This window comes from Brachypodium distachyon, chromosome 2, assembly GCF_000005505.3.
Source record: "Brachypodium distachyon strain Bd21 chromosome 2, Brachypodium_distachyon_v3.0, whole genome shotgun sequence".
Lineage (NCBI taxonomy): Eukaryota > Viridiplantae > Streptophyta > Magnoliopsida > Poales > Poaceae > Brachypodium > Brachypodium distachyon.
Genome location: NC_016132.3, coordinates 17,168,560 through 17,186,624, shown reverse-complemented (window position 1 = coordinate 17,186,624; position 18,065 = coordinate 17,168,560). Strand labels below are relative to the sequence as shown.

General features: G+C 42.9%; 2 protein-coding genes across 4 annotated transcripts; both read right to left on the bottom strand.

The window, feature by feature from the left end:
- Window positions 1-135: 135 nt before the first annotated feature.
- LOC100824594 (dolichyl-diphosphooligosaccharide--protein glycosyltransferase subunit STT3A) lies at window positions 136-6,679 on the bottom strand. The gene is made up of 23 exons (XM_003568029.4): window positions 6,455-6,679; window positions 6,295-6,357; window positions 5,955-6,010; window positions 5,775-5,846; window positions 5,584-5,689; window positions 5,441-5,491; window positions 4,777-4,872; window positions 4,636-4,695; window positions 4,456-4,569; window positions 4,241-4,327; window positions 3,232-3,335; window positions 2,968-3,063; window positions 2,544-2,664; window positions 2,382-2,462; window positions 2,161-2,292; window positions 1,797-2,060; window positions 1,573-1,716; window positions 1,308-1,494; window positions 1,122-1,219; window positions 942-1,021; window positions 766-853; window positions 572-661; window positions 136-487 (listed from the first exon to the last, which is right to left on the bottom strand). Exons 1-23 carry the CDS (start codon window positions 6,587-6,589, stop codon window positions 431-433), a joined length of 2,382 nt encoding a protein of 793 aa, XP_003568077.1. The 5' UTR covers window positions 6,590-6,679; the 3' UTR covers window positions 136-430.
- Window positions 6,680-7,451: 772 nt separating this feature from the next.
- On the bottom strand, window positions 7,452-14,779 carry LOC100823982 (probable peptidyl-tRNA hydrolase 2). Of its 3 annotated transcripts, XM_010232849.3 has the most exons (10): window positions 14,620-14,779; window positions 14,297-14,491; window positions 13,645-13,705; window positions 13,332-13,368; window positions 12,536-12,613; window positions 12,369-12,441; window positions 11,853-11,892; window positions 11,565-11,610; window positions 9,433-9,544; window positions 7,456-8,114 (listed from the first exon to the last, which is right to left on the bottom strand). In XM_010232849.3, exons 1-10 carry the CDS (start codon window positions 14,665-14,667, stop codon window positions 7,776-7,778), a joined length of 1,029 nt encoding a protein of 342 aa, XP_010231151.1. In that variant the 5' UTR covers window positions 14,668-14,779; the 3' UTR covers window positions 7,456-7,775. The 3 variants fall into 3 exon arrangements, with proteins under 3 accessions (XP_003568076.1, XP_010231151.1, XP_003568075.1); XM_003568027.4 differs by lacking the exons at window positions 7,456-8,114; window positions 9,433-9,544 and adding an exon at window positions 11,012-11,292 and having other exon boundaries at window positions 11,546-11,610; XM_003568028.4 differs by lacking the exons at window positions 11,565-11,610; window positions 11,853-11,892; window positions 12,369-12,441; ... (3 more) ...; window positions 14,297-14,491; window positions 14,620-14,779 and adding an exon at window positions 9,775-10,427 and having other exon boundaries at window positions 7,452-8,114.
- Between the last annotated feature and the right edge of the window lie 3,286 nt (window positions 14,780-18,065).

Sequence of the window (18,065 nt, the reverse complement as noted above, 5' to 3'; positions counted from 1 at the left end):
GTGCTCTCTCCCGGATAAGCGCTAGCCGTCGAGCGCTACATACTAAACTTTGCGCAGGTCCGGACTCCGGACGAGAAAGGTTAAACTAAAACTTAACGAGAAGCAACCGTTTCTGGGTCCCCAAAACCACAGCAATTCAATGCATAAAACAAACTAATTAAATCACAACGGGCATGTTCCAGTATTGACAAGCGAAAGTTGACACGGCCTGTTGTGTCCCAGAAGGGGAGACAAGAAACGTTTCTTGTCCATATCAAAAATTGTCTTCAGCACTCTGGCTGGTTCCAAGAAAACATATCAGGGGGTGTCAAGTTCCGAGCACAACAATGCAGATCTCTCTAATCTAGTTCTGTAGTGTTCTAGTCCTTTGAGCTTAGCGCACTTGAGCTACAATATCGGGTTTCATGTAAACGAAACATGGGGTTTCTCTTTATTGCCACGGGTTCTTCTTTCGGCCTGCTGCAAGCGTGGAACTAGTTTTGGAACTCTGCAGGTAAGAATCAATCGTAAGGTTTGTTGAGGATAGGCTAAGAAAGTGCAAGTATGAATATTAGTAGGTTGACAAACTTACAGATTTCAACTTCTTCAACTTGCCTCGAATCCTGTTCTTTTGAGGTTTCAGTTTATAAATACGGACCATCCAATGGTGCGTAGTGAAAACCTTTATTCACAACGGCGATAGGTAAATACCAAGCAGAGGACAGAGTAAAAAAAGGGGGTCAAAATCAACTTTAGTTAATGGGAAGAAGAATAGGATCACAATACCTCTTCAAAATGTGTTAGCTTAAAATGCTTCTTTCCTATCTCATATCCTCTTACTCTATCAAAGCCTTTGCCATCAGTCTCAACAAACCTGAAGGGAACAAAGGGAAAACAAATGTCAAAAGAACATGCGTAGTGATGCTGACTGAACTTGTCCTATTGAATTCTGTGCACCAAACCTGTAATAGCAAAGCTTGTACATGAGGCAATTCAACATAGTTGGAGTTGCTTGAGAATCAACACGGTATTGACCATCTCTCTGGCAATAACATAACACAAGAAATCAGAAATGGCATGCAATATACAAGGTCGATATTTCACTACGCAGGGCACCATTGAAGAAAGGAATTCACACTCACAAGATAATCTGGTTCTTTGATGTGAGGGAATTCACCACCTCCTATGCGAACCATCCAAAGGAACTTATTAATATCATCACTAGGGTAGCCAACAAGCCCTGTAAAATAAACACCCAGTGTCATATATCTGTGAACTGTGATGTGATGGCTGGTACCAGTCATGCCATAAGTCCATAAAGCACCAACCTCCAAACACAACAAGCACATATTTGACATCTAAAGAATCAAAGATCTCCCATGCTGCTTTTTCTGGAGATGACATCGCTGTACCAACTGTTGCTATGTGGGTGTTATTCCAGGTATTGTTGTCTACAATCACAGTCCTGTTAGCCATAGCAGTTGTTTGATAACCATAGTCCCACCAGGATGCAACCTGCAGCAGAACATCTTACTGTAAGAACAGACAGTTCGCATAATAAAAGGAGTAGAAGACAGGGGTGCGCGAGCATACCTTGTCATCTACATCTGTGTTATGGCTCAGCCATGCATAAGCTTCACGGAAATCATCAAATACATGCAGTCCTTCACGTGAACGAGATGTCAACACAATTGAAGGTGCAGAGTATGCTTCAGCTGCAGCCCAAACACAATGGACCTGCAAAAGTGGCATTGTTAAGGTGCCTCTCGTTCTATAAAGAGACGTTCTTTCTGGTAATACTAAGGGAGTGAACTTACCACATAGAAACCACCTAACACAATCAGTAACAAAGTACCCACAACAGACGCTTCCAGAGGCAGTACTGAAAGTCTCTTTTCCTTTTTAGGCTTTACAGGAACACTTCCTGTCACTTCTCTGTCCTTCTTCCGGTTCTTCTTTGATGGTTTTTCAGATTTTTCAGTCCTGTTTTCAATTTTCGCGGAATTTGTATTGACCGTGCTAGTGCTAGAACCTTTAGTGTCATTACTAGCAGTAGAACCCTCTGCAATACTATCCCCTGACTTAGTTTCAGAAGAAACGAGTTGTCAATAAGTTGTTCAATGAGATATTAGGTACTTCAATTCAGACAGAACAAAAAAGAAGAGGAAGAAGCAACCGTACAACAGCAGAGCCATCATTAAATACTTTTGATAGCTGAAATTTCATAGATCGTGTGAGGACATCGAAAGCTGAAGACAGAGCAATCCCAGATAGAATGCATGCAGCAGGAGCGAGGACAAGCATAAGCCGTACCTGATAGACAATGAACATAACTGGAAGTTATCAAATAAATATTTAATAAACGTAGGACTATACATGAATTCTATTCCACATATTCTTACCATTACTCCAGAAAAATAGACTGCAGTGACCAAGTACAAGACCATGAAGGAGCTTGCATCGGATAATGGCAAGAAGCATGACTGCAGATCATGTCAAGAAGTGACTAATTAGGGCTTGGTCTGATTCTAATTCACTTCGAATTCAAAAGGTATATTGCTTACAATTATCCCGGCAGGAACCAAGAAGGCCAGCACATTGATATCCATAAAATAAGAGGGCCAGGTTGGGGGTTGATGTTCGCTGACACTGGCAATGATTGGGATGTACTTGCTTGCATAGGTTCTGTCAGAAAAGCAAGAATAAAGTTGCAGCTATTGACACAGGAAGAAAAAAAGAGCAAGAACACTCTAATATGACTCTGTATAGAGAAGAAACTAAGAATAAAAAGGACCTAACTATGTACTAATTGATGAAACTGTTTTCCTTTGTCCAAAAGATAGAGTGTCAAAAGTACAATTATGTAAGCAACTTCAAAACCTAAAGACATAGGCATAGCTAGTTATGTTATCATTTCCAGCACAGTTGCCTAACTCTATTATTCGCAGAATATCTGAGTTTTTATTTGATAAGATCCACAGAACTTACGGGTCAAGTAGACTCAAACTGCGCCCACTCCAGCCTTTTGTTGGGCTAGATGCCACCAACGCAACGAGTACAGCTACTACTGCAAAACAAACAGCCCTGCACAAAGAATCTCTCTATTAACATATAGTCAATAAGGAGCTACCAATTCAACAAAAAGTAATGTTTAGATTTGAGGAGTTGATGCTTGCTAGTTTCAAGGTCTGAACTTAGCTAGAATTTTAGTGCCTAGCACATTCTAGATGAGAGATAAGGCCAGAGACTTACAAGCCAACAGTTATAACAAGGGTCATAGCCACTTTGAACAGTCTGGGAGTCAAAAGTCCTTTGATATAATACACAAAAGCAACCACATGAAGGATTATAAACACCTGCAATTCAAGTACTCCGTTATCAATAAAATAAAGAGTAGTTATTGCATTTTCCGCACCACTATCAATTTAGTGAAGTTACAAGAGGGACTTGAGTGGTTATAGATTTCTTCTTTAATGGGGTTGTTACACTTTTATCGATAGCATAACTTAGTCCGCCTGCCCAATGCAGTTGTACAAATATTATCAAACACAGACGTGCAAGAAAATGGAGATTATCGTGTCCGCCCTCAAGATGGCAACAGGTGTATCACTATACTGAGATCGAGGCGAATCCAAGGGATGATTTCAACTACGACCAAACAGAAGGAAGAGGCAAAATGGTGGTAAACTTCCAGGAATCTCCATGCTTGCTATCCGCCACCAATTTGCATTAAAAGCAGATCGTAGTAGGTGACTTCTGGTAGATGTCACGGTACTTCTGATCATATGCTGGTGATTATCACTGGCAGTCATATCTTTTGGAGATGAGGTAATGCTGCCAACCTCTTAAATAAAGGCTCTCAAGTTGTGCCTCGAATGGTTCGGGTTTTAATTGCTGCAATACTGTTGATTTCTCTTTTCATGTTCTCAGTTTTCAATTTCGCAAACAAGAAGTAGAATTAAGTCAACTAACTTGATCTAGTCTACTATTGTGCACGTATTATAGATGAACCGGGAAAGAAGTGAATTAAGTGTTTTCATTTGGTCCAAAAGGAAAATTCCGGTGATCACATTTTGTGACGCTATGTTGAAGTCTATTTTTGCAGCATTTTTAAAATTCAACAACTCAAGAGAACTCCAATTTTGAAATACAAGTTTCAAGAAACATGAGAATTGCATGTGTCAATTCATTCAATATTATTTTGCTGAATTAAAAACCCCAGAAGGTGGGAACACATGCATAATAACGTGAATGTAGGTACCAGGAATGATGCAAAGTGCTCAGATGTCAATACTGCATTAAAACCAACCACAGGTACCAAGGCCGCCAGAAGTGTACCCAATATAACCTGCAGAATAATTAATTGATGAGATCCTTTCCAGAAAAATAGTAAGTACAACTGACATATCCAGTTAGCATCACTCCCTTTTTTTGTGTTCAAATTCAAGAAACAAGAGCGTAAGATTATGTACTTACAAGGGGTGCATATGCAATGTAAAGTCGTGAAGAATAACGACCAGTTACAATGCACAAGAGCACATGCATTGGAATAAGGTTTATGATGAACGTGTAGCCTCCCCAAGAACAGACCTGGAAACAGCAGGTAGATGATTATAATATTCATTTGAAAATATAGGTTAAAATCAACATGCTTACCATGTAGAAATATGATAGAGCATTGAGTGTTGCATAAAAGAGGGATCCTGTATTCAGTGTCTTTACATCATTTGAAAACAAGTCAGCCATAACGCTATGGTAAAAAGAAGTCAAATGAAGAGGCATCCCATGCACCATTACCTTTAAATAAAGATAAAACGTGAATACCAAGGCAAATATTGCTACAGCTTCATTATCATAACTACCTGCAACTGATCTTGAGATATACGAAGGGACCTGTAACAATGTCAAGAGACGACAACATTCTGGTTCTGATTAATGAATGATGATACAATATGGTTAGAGAAAGCAAGATCACACATATAGGTAATGCAGCATTCTTAGAAATAGCAATAAGTTGAACATCTTGCTTTTGTTTAAACGTGCGCCACATTTGGATTTCAGAATCTGTATAAATATGTTGCAGGACCTCACCAGAGTACTTCTCAATTGGGGCAGTTACCACCTAATTGTATCAGCATTTTTGTGTGTAAGCTAACACAATTTCATTCATTTAGCAGTCTCGACGATTTTAGAAATATTAGCTTGGCATACCAAAATCAAACCAGAAATGGTATGAAAAATTGTTCCACAATCCACACTTCTATGTCCACCACCCAAATGTAGGTAAAGCTGAAATTACCAAACAACATCTCTAGCCTCATCCAAAGGAAATAAGGAATTCATACTTTCAGTTTCGACGTGACATACTAAACTGAAAATATCTATTAATCAAGAACACAAATCCTGTAGCTGAAATTTTTCTGGCCAAAAGTGTGAGGAGAAGGTTGCTACTGTAATATACCATTGCCAGAATGGCAGCTGCCATCAATCCAGCTCCAGTGCCCTTTGCTTCCTATAGAAAAAGGATACATCAATAAGCACAGAATTTCCAGACGAGTAACTAGTGTGAGAGGCTGAGAGCGCATGCTTCTGTGGAAAAGCAACCTTTGTCAAGAGGTAAGTAGCCCAGGAAGCATTTGCTGAGAAAATTGGAGCGGTGAACACACAAACAGTCTCCACCGACAATGGGATGTTAAGAGCGTTTACCAACCTAGTAGAACAATAAAATATTTCAGCCACATTTTGAGCAATTGGGAGGAGAGTGAGAGTGTTCCTATGGTAAGTTGGTAACATACCACCAAATGCTTCCAGCTGTCAATGTCAACCCAGGATACACAGTGCCACCAATCACACGACCAAGGGGATACCTAAAGCAGAAGCAACAGAAAGGAAATCAGCCATGCATTTGTCTTACACATTCCACAACAAAGAAGTTGCACAGTATTAAGTGATTCAGCTGTATGTGTGACTCTTACCATGTCCTATCATCAAACCAGTTCCAGAACTCATAAATTCCATTCTTCGACAAAAACTGCACAGATGGGGAAACTTTAGAACAAATACCACGCATAACTGCATCAAGCCAGACTCATGTTCCTATGGTAAGTATCTGCTTGCTCTAAACTTCAACCAATCATGCAACTGAAAACGAAATCTACCAGACGACAGTCAATTTCCAAAACCCAGAACCCTGCGACGCCAACACTCAAGAGTCACAAGGCACAGCATAACATTGCAATCCCCTATGAGTTGAACAAAATTCCACCTGATCCAGAACAAAACCAACAAAAAAAAAATGGAACCAAGCAATCCAACCTGAGTGACGCGGAAGTTGAAGTAGGGGTCGAACTCGTGGATCACGCTCTCGTACTTGATCACCTGCGGCGCCAAAACGAGGAAACGCCTAAGCCACACACAATTCCGAGGACGCTATTCGAACTGGATCTGAAGGAGTTGGGGGTGGATCAGATCTTACGGAGAAGAGGCGGATCGAGAACGCGAGGACACCGATGAGGAGGAGGGTGAAGGCGCACAGCACCCCGCCGAAGGCGTTGCGGAGGCGGCCGGGAGCGGGAGCGGCCGCCGCCGTGGTTGGCTCGGGCTCCGCCATTGCTGCCGAATCTCGGCTGTGAGTGGAGGGAAGGGGGTGGGACGGAGAAATCCCAGTAGCGTTCCCAGGCGGAGACGAAGACCTCGCGATCGCGAAACCCAGTCGAGTCCAGTGTCGGGATTTATTGCAATTTTTGTGAATGACACCCTGAGGATAGTAGTATTTCGAGTGTTATCCTACTTAAAATGCTTTGTGTGAGTATTTTCTTATCATTCGATTATTTTTTACCAGTCAGGAACTGTATTTCTAATAGTACGGAGTAACACATTTTAGAAACCATGTTTATGATAATTTCTCAGGAAAATCTCTTCTCTCTTTCCAACCAACATCTCTAGTTTTCAGTCACAAAAATCAAATGTGCTACCACGAAAAGGATAAGGTCTAATAGGTAAATTCGAGGGAGCTTTACTTTTCGTACTACTAAAAATATATAAAGTGGTAATCAAAGCCGTTGGTGTCTTTTTCATCGACGGCTAATAGTTCATGCACTGTTGACCCCAGGAGCTGAAGACGCCGTCTGTCTTCTGATTGGCCCGGTGACATATTCCCAAGGAAACTAGCCAATCAGAAGGCTGCAACTCACTGCCACAAGAAAATATCGCTGTGCAAAAGAAACCAACAATCTAATCGAAATCCCTAAGCCAAAAAAAAACTCATCAAAATGTGCCACATTACATTAAAACCAATGCGAAAATTCGAGCCCAGCAGTCGCCTTGTTTAAAACAAGTTTTTTTTTTCACCATTCGATTTTATCATAAATTTGTTACTGTTGCTAAAGAGCAAAACCTTTCCCACGCACAAAAAAAAAACAAAACAAATCATAGCCCTTGCCCCTTGGCTTCAGAGGGCAACAAACCATCTGTATATTGCAGCGATCACAATAAATACATGTTGAAATCTTCTCTTAATGTTGGAGCTGTAGTACAGCAGTACAGCTCTTGTTAGCATTCACCGGCATACAAGAACAACCGCTCACATCTTAGCAGATCATAATATAAACGTGAAAAATGGCACATTATAAATGTTACATCAACAGAAAAAAGAAGCCCACTCTTCCAGTTCTCCCAAACGTGCTCCCGGACCTCTCGCACTATGACATTCTCGCTCACTAGCAGAGACACTGACAGAGGAAACGCCACAGGCTGAATGTATATAATATCATAATAAGGTCTCCCAAGCTGGCAAACTAGATACCAAATATCATATCCATCACATTTGTTACAATTGATTTTGCTGGTGCGGCAACGCTACCTGTTGCGCGACGTCCTGCATCTCTGATAACATTTGCGTTAGACTTCGGATCATATGGACGTGGCAAGGCACCTAACTGGTCTGATACACCTGTGCTCTTCAGGACAAGTGATTTTGAAGGCAAGGAAATCATGAAGCCTCCTTGATTGATACCAGTGAGCCTATCATCCAGCTGCTGCCGGTGCATTGGATCAATATGCTTAACTCCAATTATGACACCACTGGTTAGTTGGATACCGTTCTTTTGAAGGGCTTTCTGGGCATCGTAAGAATGCTTCAAGACCAAGTACAATAAAGATAACTGTCAGCTTAAGAACTAATAAGACCAAATGAATGAATAGCTGTTTGGCAACAACAACAAAATGAATTGCCACACCAACAATGTAGAAAAAGGTCACATGCTGCATGCACATAGCAGAACTCTAACAATGGTTTGTCTGAGAAAGGCTGTAAATTGCAGAACGGTGATAACAGCAAGGGTGTGGGAATTTAACTGCAGAAAAAAATCAACGAAAGCAGCAAAATGGATTTTTCTGCAACTGTATGAACGAATTAGAAAAAGATCCATAAAGGTGGAAGCGATTGTGACTACACAGGCTCTTAATCTGATTATATGAAACAAAACTACCACAGTACCAGTGCCAACAATAACTAGTCAATACCAAAAGGTTTGCTCAAGAGTTCTTCAGATAAAGCCTAATAACTTTATGAGAAAGACAATGGTAGTTGGTAATTTAATCAGAAAGCTTCCCCTCGGTCATTATAATACAAAATTTTTGCTTTGTAATGTCTTACAGCCAAGAGGTCATGCATGCTCACAAAAGTTTCAGGCATCACAAGGGCACCGTAAACAAATCCCATAGCAATTACACGTTAGAGGAACCTTTTTAGAAATTTCATTATGACTAAAGGCTTAGAGATAGATTATGCTAGAATATGGAGATATTTAAAAAAAGGTACAGAGTAGAAGAACATTTCCTATGGTGTTATACTGGACCATGTGATGCTAAAAAGTGAACAGGATATTATATTAAGGACTAGCATAACTGTATAATCATGTTGAAAAGACAACTGAACCGTATACTGTAGTATTTACACATATGAGGACATAACTCGGTGTGCATAGTAAAATAATAGCATGCCATTAACTGAAACTCTTTTAAGAAAATGCAACCTTAGGCACCATCCATCTTACAGAATTTAACAAAGAGTGAAAGAAATAATATCATTTGAGTAAAACCATGTAGTGTAATCAGAATTATACCAAGCATAATTTGAGTAGAACCATGTATGGTCATTCATCACATGAATTGAACTGGAAAACCGTTATGTTTCGAATCAAAAGATTGTGAACGGCCATGAAATCTCGGCTTAAAACCATGAATGCACAGGGTTCAAATTATAAAGGGGCTTAAATAAGTTTATGTAGCATCACAATTCACTGGCAACTACCAATTAAGCCGCCACTAAGCGACAAAGCAACCTTACGTAATACTACTCAGTAAGTCAGTATGACTGATTGGAAAACATAAATACAGGAAAGCCGAAGGTAAGCAAAAAATGGCAGTGTCAGAAACTGAGGATATCATTACCTGGTATAATATGTGGATCCAATTACCGTCTCGTGGACCAGAGTGATGTCTCAATATTACACCACATTTCTCAAACTCCCGAAGGACAAGGTTGGTATCTCTAAGGGAGAATCTGCACGAGGGGAAACAGCAAACACCAAGAAACCAAATTTATCATACAAGGACCCAAAATTTGGCTTTAACAAACAATTGTTCAAGAAAAGCTATGATTTCTAACTTATCCGGCACAGTCTACAAGCATTAAGCTATGATCTCCGGAGCTGAATCGACCATGTATATACACGCCTGTACAGCAGCAAAACCACTACAGACTAAGTAAGGAACTGCGCATCATTTGCTCACCCGAATACAGTGACCCACTCCTCAGCATCTACTTTCCCTTCGCTCGCCGCCGGCTCCGTCCTAGCCGTCATCGTCGCCGGGGTGACCGGCGACTGTGCCTCCGCGGTGGGAGGAGGATGAGGAGGAGTACAAGGACTCGACGGCGGGGGCAGCGCGAGCAGGTCCTTCCGGGCCGGCTCCACGACCCCATCCATGGGGGACCCGGGGGCGGAGACCCTGCCGCGGGAGTGGTCCCATGACGGCGAGCGGCTGCCAGCGGCGGCGCGTGGGGAGGGGGAGTTGGCGACGGGGAGGAGGTCGGAGGCGGTGGGGTCGGGGGAGAAGTCGGCGGCGGCGAAGCGGTCGTCGAGCGTGAAGAGGGGCGGGGGCGGCGGCGTGGCGGAGGGGGTGGCGTTCGCTGCGGCGTTGGCCGAGGCGAAGCGGGAGGCGGCGCCGCGGTGCGACGGGATTGGGGAGGCCAGGTCGCGGAAGAACGGGGACTGCCGCGCCGCGCGGCCGCCCCGGCGAGAGGCGGCGGGGGAGCGGGAGGAGGAGGAGGCCATGTGGGCGGCGGCGCGGCGCGGGGTTTGAGGGTTTGGACCCTGCCCTGACTTCCGTGGAGCAGGGGAGGGTAGGAGCGGGGACGCGACCGGGCTGGGTGTCCGTTGCGAAACTCGGGCGGCCTCCGTGTGGTTTGCTTTTATTGGGCCTCCCTGTCTGTGACTTTGCGAGTTGCGATGCTTGCAACACGTCAACTCCAGCGGTCCAGCCCGAACTCATTCAAGTCAGTTTTTAAATAAGATGTAAAATTCGCTCAAAAAAATGTAAAAATTTGGCAACAGGGAAAGAAAGATGGAATACACGTATTTGAGTAGAGGATTTTTATTTTAGTTTGCAGACGAGCATAATTTTTAAGCAAACAGAATATCTCCTCCCAATTTGTGGACGGAGCCCAACTATTTTCAGTAAATCTTCCATTTCACTTTACTGCTTGCACGATTATGAAAAGAATCTGACATAACACAAGAATCCGATATGTAACACTTGACGAGAAAACTGAAGATTGAAGTTCACACATCCGGAATAGAGATGCGCAACTAGAAATGCCAAGAGTGTTTGACAAGACGGGGCTACCAAATGGCCGAGAAGTACACATGTTTGACGTTTCCTCTTGGGCACACGGTGCAAGGGATCCATTACTTGGAAAGCGACGATAACCTACTTTGAAATTACAAACACTTGTCCAGTGGCGCAAACAGGGTAAAAAAGGCTGTTATGCACTAGCATCAAGTGGACGAGAAAAAGGTTGATAGCATTTTAATCAAGCACTCTAGAGCTGGATCAGCGGAATCACTTTCTTGTTAACATGAGAAATGGGTACAACGAAAGTATTCTGTCCTTCAACAGCAAGCCCACAAACATAAGATACTGCCCTGATATGAAAGACCAAAGTAAGAATCCTCGAAGCACACAAACACAAGTAAACTGATCCTGGCCTTCTACTCAGGAGAACATCGAAGTTGAACTCCGATGAATGCTCTGGAATCAAATGAAGAGAAAAGCCCAAGGTTAGCAGATATTGTTGTTGTCTAAGGCAGTATGAAGATGAAACTTGCATCAAGAACACTCTGGTTACCATCAGTGTTTTCTTTTCTTTTCGTGAAGATACTACCAAGTTTTTTTAAGGGTTCTAAAAATTAGTGAATATTCACAAGCCCTTTCGAAATTCATAAGACAAAAGGCTGATATTTTGGAAGAACAACACCAGGAAGAACAGAGGACTGGGACTGACCATGTCGAATGCAGCTCACAGTAAACGCAATTTCCCAGTAACTGTATCTATGTCGGCTTTCCTCCCTGCACCACAACAGCATGCGATATTATGCTCTAGCATAGTGCTAAAGATGAAATAATTAGTGGGCTTCACCAGATAACAGTTAGATCGCTCTATCTGTGGCCCATACTCCATACAGGGCATGAGGATCATGTTCTTTTGACCGAATTAGGACAATGTAATTAACAAGGGGAAATTCTGACTCGTGAAAACCCCTGATAGTGTCTAAGAGATTAAAACACATAGTTCTGATTGTGAAATTAACCTGGTCCTACTGCAAGAACTGTCTTAGATCCTGCCAGTACCTACAAACAGAATGAGAATTAGTAATGATCAGGGTAAATGCATCACAGTCATTTGATTATAGCTGCCACTATTTATTTATTTATTTTTGATGCAATAAATTCCGTTATTCATTTTATTATGCATTGAAAGAGCTACAATGCAATTGTTAAAATAAATGAAATCACTGGATTTGAATTGTTGCATAAACAATAGCACAAATACGAACATCCTGATGGATAAATGTGGTTTAAAAATCAACAACAAAGAACATGATTTCAGTAAGAAATATACCCTACAACAATTACTCAAGAGTTATTCAGATACAGACATCCAGTATCACTACGAATGCTGAATTGTCAGAAGCCTGAAGAGGGCTGCTTTTACAGCTCAATAGATAACTGACTTGTCCTCCCAAAGTGACACCAACACAGACCAACACAGATGGAAAATAATCCGATATATCAATATAGGCAGAGTCATAAAGCATAAAACAAACCTGAGTACGCCCTGCATCTGCAACAACAAAAGTTGGGATACCTCGGTGTTCTGCAGTTTCCTTTATCCTGTTCCTGATAATACACAATGAGGGAAAAAGGCAGGCTACATCATAATCCAGCAAATATTGTTCAAAGAAACATACGTCCTGGGAAAGATATGACGTACATTTCCTGTTGATTCTTGCAAGCCAGAACAATCTTAGCTTGTCCGAATTGCTCCCATTGTCTCAAAAGAACCCGGTTGCTGCAAAGGAATGATGACGGGAAAAATCTTCAATGTGGAAAGTAGGCGAATAGCTGCATGAGACTAGCACCCCTAATCTTGCCAGAGTTTTACGAATCTAGTACATTTCAAACTTCATGCAGTACAATAGTTCTTTTTTTATTTGTTAAGAAAATATACTATGTGGTCCTGATAAGAAAGAGCACTAATTAGGTCAGACCCTTTTGATTTATCAGCTTCTCTTTTCTGTCCAGTTACTTCGTAAATTATTGTTCCTTATTTAAATCTTAACTTGCATCTACTGTATCGTTATTTGTTTGAAAAGGCTTGTCTTCAATGAAAACATAACCAGCATCATAAGTAAGACTTTTTTAAGATTATGCTCTGGAGACTCCCCACCTATGGATGATGGAATACTTACGAGTAGCATAATAACTCAAAGTTAAATTCAACACCTACTCAGGAAAGATAGCTAGGTTTGTCAGACTTTGATGCAAGAAAAGTATGATGCTGACTTCCATGCAGAAATAAAGCTAGCAAAACTGGCATGGTACTAAAACAAGGAACAGATTTCAAGTCCAATCAATACGTACCAGTATTTGGACTATTGTCAATCCAGCCCTGCATTATCAATCCAGCTCTACATGTCCCTAGGCAAGCTAAAATTTTATGGAGAAAATAATCTACATCCTTTAACTAGAACTACCTAATGAAGCAAGATTGCAAACTGCATTAGCACCTTGCCAACAGATCCGCGTACAAGCCAGTTGCTGCATCTGCAAAGAAAATAGATTGCAAGTAATTAAAAGCATAAAGATGCACATTTGCTTAAAAATTTACTACTCAGTGCACCAAATAGCCGCTATCTACTGAATTCCATTTTCGTACATACTTAAACTAGAGTTGCTCTGGCTAGATTTTGATTGTTGCAGAATGGGCAAGGAATAAGTTCTATTTGAGCAAACTACTGTCTCTGGGCCAGGATAGGTCCAACATAAAGAGACGTGTCAAGAAACAAATGCTTACACAAAGAATCCAAGAAATGAACTTACGTGCACATTGAGATGCTATTTTTCCAGCACCCATCTTCAGGTCCTGACGCACGACTAAAACCTGCAAACCACAGTGCCCAAACTCAAAACAAGTTTAAATCTAGAATCGAGGGATTCCAACAGAAAACAAAGAGTATTTGGTAAACACAGTTCAGGCGATCCAGCATTCTTCACTCCTATAAAGACATCAACCAGTGGTAACAGTCTGTTTACATTCTCATCATCATCCTTTACATGTGGGGCCATCTCAAATTGTTGGTCAAACGGTAAAACCTACATGCCAGTGTAATTGTCCTCCTCATTCATCGACTCCAACCCCACAAATTCAAATCCGTCCAAGATGTTGCCCTCCATAAAAAATTCCCAATTCTACCCATGGAAAAGCTCAACCGAGAACTGTTGCAAAGCCAAGGGTGTGTCATGGAGCGTGACAACATAACAATGTTGAGGTAATGTGATTTGTTGATGTGTAACAATACACAGGCATTTCCTTATCCTCAGGGTACGAAGTCATGAAGAAAGCAAAAAAACACAGCCCAGATGATAAGCATTCAGGGCCAGGAGCCAATTAATCATGCATGGAATGTGCATGGGTCCTTTTGTACTAGAAATTTAGGCACAATCCTGCAGAACATTTCGAAGTCCAGCTTACCATCTTAAGTTCTTCGCCTGGGGCGACCGAACCGCCCGTCCGCTTGTTGGCTCGTGACGCCGGAGCCGACGCGAAGCTGAACCTGGATCTCCAGGAGGAGGACAGGTCTAGGATGATGCCCAGGAGGAACCCTATTGCCACGCCCGGGAGGAAATTGGCCGGGCGGAGACTCACCGCGACCCACTGCTCCTCGTCCTGCAGGGGGGGGGGGGGGGGGGGGGGGGGGACAGAGGAGAGATTAGGGTTTAATTAGGTGCAGAGAGTGGCGGTACCAAGAGGAAGCTGTGGCGGACGGAGACATGGTGGCTGCTGGCGGTGCTCACCTTCCGCCTGATGCTGTAGTTCGGGTCTCGCCGCGGCGGGGGCGCCATGGATTGGAACGACGCGTAAAGCTATCCGGTGGCTTCGGTCGGGACTCAAGAGAGGAGAGGGACAGTGTTCAGTGTCTTTTTTTTTTTTTTGAGAACTGTGTTCAGTGTTGTGTTGATAGCGGGTTCATCTTGTTCCGTGGCAGTCGCTAGATGGGCCGACCGTTTTGCAATTTGGGGCCCATAAAGAATATCCTCGAGCTGATCCCTGCGCAGCAGGCTATTGGGCTGCAACGTTCTCTATCACACGTTCCCCCAACAAAGAAATCGGCAAAGCTTTTCTCAACAAAAAAAAAGGAAAGCGCCATGAAGCACGAAAGCTTATCGTGTAATCATCGCCGTTGAATCCTACACAAACTTGACGTAGTGTAAGGCTGCATGAATGCTACTCTACTTACGGACAGCGCATGTTCCTCCGGCTGCTGGGGCTCCGCATTTGGACAGGCACTGCATCGTGGAGAGAAAAATAAGTTTGGCGCATGCATGCCACGGCGGGCAAGCTCGATCGATCGATGGCCATGCACTCGATCACCTTTTACACAAACCTCTGGTGAAAAATGGCGCCCTGCTATCGATCGATTGCTGTGCTCGGACGCCGCCAGTCATGTGCTTTGCTTTACTTGTGGACGTGTAAACCACTCTTGCAAAAGGAGAAAGTACTTACGCCGTGTGGCTGTGTGGGCTTCTGGTTTCTAAAGGTTTTGCTAATTGCTAGCTTTACACAAGACGATAAGCCAGATGAGGCGATAGTTGCTGGCCGAACCAAGCTTTACGGGCCCCATTGTTTCTGTTGTCATGTACCGTCACCGCTTCTTGGAATGGCAGGGGAAAGAAACGACGCATATACGCATTCGTCATTCTCGTATGTAGGAGTACTAGATAGGATGGGATGGCGCGACGTATAATATATAGGAGTACGTGTGAGGCATTGACCAAGGCAAAATACAAGCGGTGTCCCGTCGGACGTCTGTGCCGTGCGAGCCCGGCCGGCTCCACGCAGGACTCACGTGGCTGGTGGGATCCCACTGCACCCGTCCCATCGCTTCAAAACTGGGCCGTGGAGCCCGTGGGCGGAATAATGTATTCGGCTCTCGTGTATCCTACTGTTGGGATTGACGGAGGGGCAGGAGTCTGACAACTGCAGGAGGATTCCAATATCTTTATCAGGAAGATCAATGAGAAAACATTTTTGATTGTCTGAAATCAATATTTCAATAGATCATTGTTAGGACAGATTTTACCACCATGTATACGTGGTCAGGGTATAAAAGAGGTCAGGGTATAAAAGATTAGTTAACTACCCAGTGGTTTTCTGTCAAAAAAAACAACAAATAATTGTACTACGTACTCCCTCTGATACTAAATTCTTGACTCAAATTTGTCCAAATAGGGATGTAACTATTTTTAAAAAACGTATAGATACATGTAATATTTCGACAACAATTTAGTATCGGAGGGAGTATAACATTATCTATAAACATGTAAAACTGGAGTGGTACTACTGTACTAGCTAGGTCTAACGAGTGAAAATGGGCAATCTTGGTGAAAAGTTAAAGAAGTGTTCTTTCGTTCACGATTTTTTAAAGCTAATGATTCAATCATGTGCCGTCTAGGTTTAGGTGCGTGCTAACCCGCCGGTGTGCCTAGCTACCGCCCGAGGACACGAAACAATTAATAGTTTTACGAAGAAAACGAAAACTTTATACCAAGAAAACGAAACCGGCAACAGCGCTGTCACGTGGCACGATTCCCAGGGCCAATCCACCTCGGGATCAATGATCTCTCGCAGGACGCCGGCGCGCGGGCTGGCCCTCCATGTTGTTGCATCATCTCGGCCCGCAGCCCACTAATATCCCACACCGATGCCGGCCACGCGTTGGGCTGCACGCATCCGACGGCGAGCGGCGCCCTCAGCGGCTCAGCGGCGGGGCGGCCCACGTGGTGCGTGCGTGGCAGCACGAGAGCGGGGTCCGTGACGTGCGCGCCTTCCACGGAGGCGCCTCGCTGGGCGGCTAACGTGTGCGATATCTCGGACGTCAGTTTTCCTTTTTGTTTTTTGAACTGTTTTTTTTGCTTTCGGACGTCAGTTCTTGTTTGCGATGCTTTTCAACGTGTTGCAAAGGCTCCATGGCCAAACGTCCAGGATTCTTCTTCTTCTTTTTTTACCGTGGTAGGTGAGTTTTGCTATCGGTACAAAATTTGATGGAGACAGGATGGTGGGGATGTAAACTTGTGAAGTTACTTTCCCTAGGTGATGCCTTCCGTTGATCAGGTGCACAACCCCAGATGGTCCAACCGCGCGAGATTTTTTTTCATGCCGCTTCCACGTTTCAATCGAAAGTCAACAGATTATGGTCAAACGTTTTATTTTTGTAAAAAAAATATTACAGATACCTTGTATACAGATAATGTTATATGTAACGAATGCCACTAACATAGTTGTGAAAAATGGTCGACATGTTTGATGGATGCCCTTCGTGGGTCGAGCTTGAGGCGTCGATTGATGCAGAGACCGATGTATAATGTTTCGGGAAACAATAAATGATACAATGCTGACTATCCTGACTCAGCAATCCACCGGTCTCCCCCTTCTCCTCTTATATGCAAGCATCAAATTTTTATTCCTCTTCCTATCGCAACAAACTACTGATGCTGCTAAATGCTACTCTTCCGTTTCATAAAAATTGGCACGGATTTAGACTAGAGAGCTAGTTTAAAACCGTGTCAATCCTTATGAAACGGAGGGAGTACTAAAGATTCTCTCCGCGTCTAGTTACTCATGTTCTACCCACTTGGGAGATCCTCGCGCGCAATTATCTCAACGTTTATTTATTGTCTGAAATAGATTTTTGTTGGTTTATCTCACCTTTTACTTTAATCATTGTTGATTTCGGGAAGTCTGAAATAGATTTTTGTTGGTTTATCTCACCTTTTACTTTAATCATTGTTGATTTCGGGAAGTTTGTTACCTAATACTTCAACTTTGATGAGAATTACTAATTGATCACGGTCAACTTGAGTTATAACGAGTTTGAGACGAGCGCGTCGAGATTGACTCGTTGACAACCTGACGACGAGCACACATTTCTTGGCTCAAGTTCGGCTTGTTGACAGCCCGACGATGAGCATGGCTTGATCTCATAGAACCGATGTCTTTTCTACAACAATAAATTCCAAGCCACTCAACTTTTGACAACACGACGATGCTGAGCATACGTTTCTCAGCTCGAGCTCACACTATTGACAACCCGACAATTAACACAAGTTGATCTCATACAATTGTCGTCTTTCCAACAACAATAAACACTGAGGCGCTAGGCTTTTGACAACCCGACGTTGCTGACCATACGTTTCTCAGCTCGATCTCGCACTGTTGACAACCTGACAAATTAGCACTGGTT

Coding starts and splice junctions, on each gene's coding strand:
- LOC100823982 (XM_010232849.3), bottom strand. CDS start 14,667: ATGGCGCCCCCGCCGCGGCGAGACCCGAACTACAGCATCAGGCGGAAG. Junction 9,545..11,564: donor ACTGGGAAATTGCGTTTACT/GTGAGCTGCATT, acceptor CCCCTCGTGCAG/ATTCTCCCTTAGAGATACCA. Junction 8,115..9,432: donor GGATCCACATATTATACCAG/GTAATGATATCC, acceptor TTGGTCTTGAAG/CATTCTTACGATGCCCAGAA.
- LOC100824594 (XM_003568029.4), bottom strand. CDS start 6,589: ATGGCGGAGCCCGAGCCAACCACGGCGGCGGCCGCTCCCGCTCCCGGC. Junction 6,358..6,454: donor TCTCGATCCGCCTCTTCTCC/GTAAGATCTGAT, acceptor TTGGCGCCGCAG/GTGATCAAGTACGAGAGCGT. Junction 4,328..4,455: donor ACATTGCATATGCACCCCTT/GTAAGTACATAA, acceptor ATTATTCTGCAG/GTTATATTGGGTACACTTCT.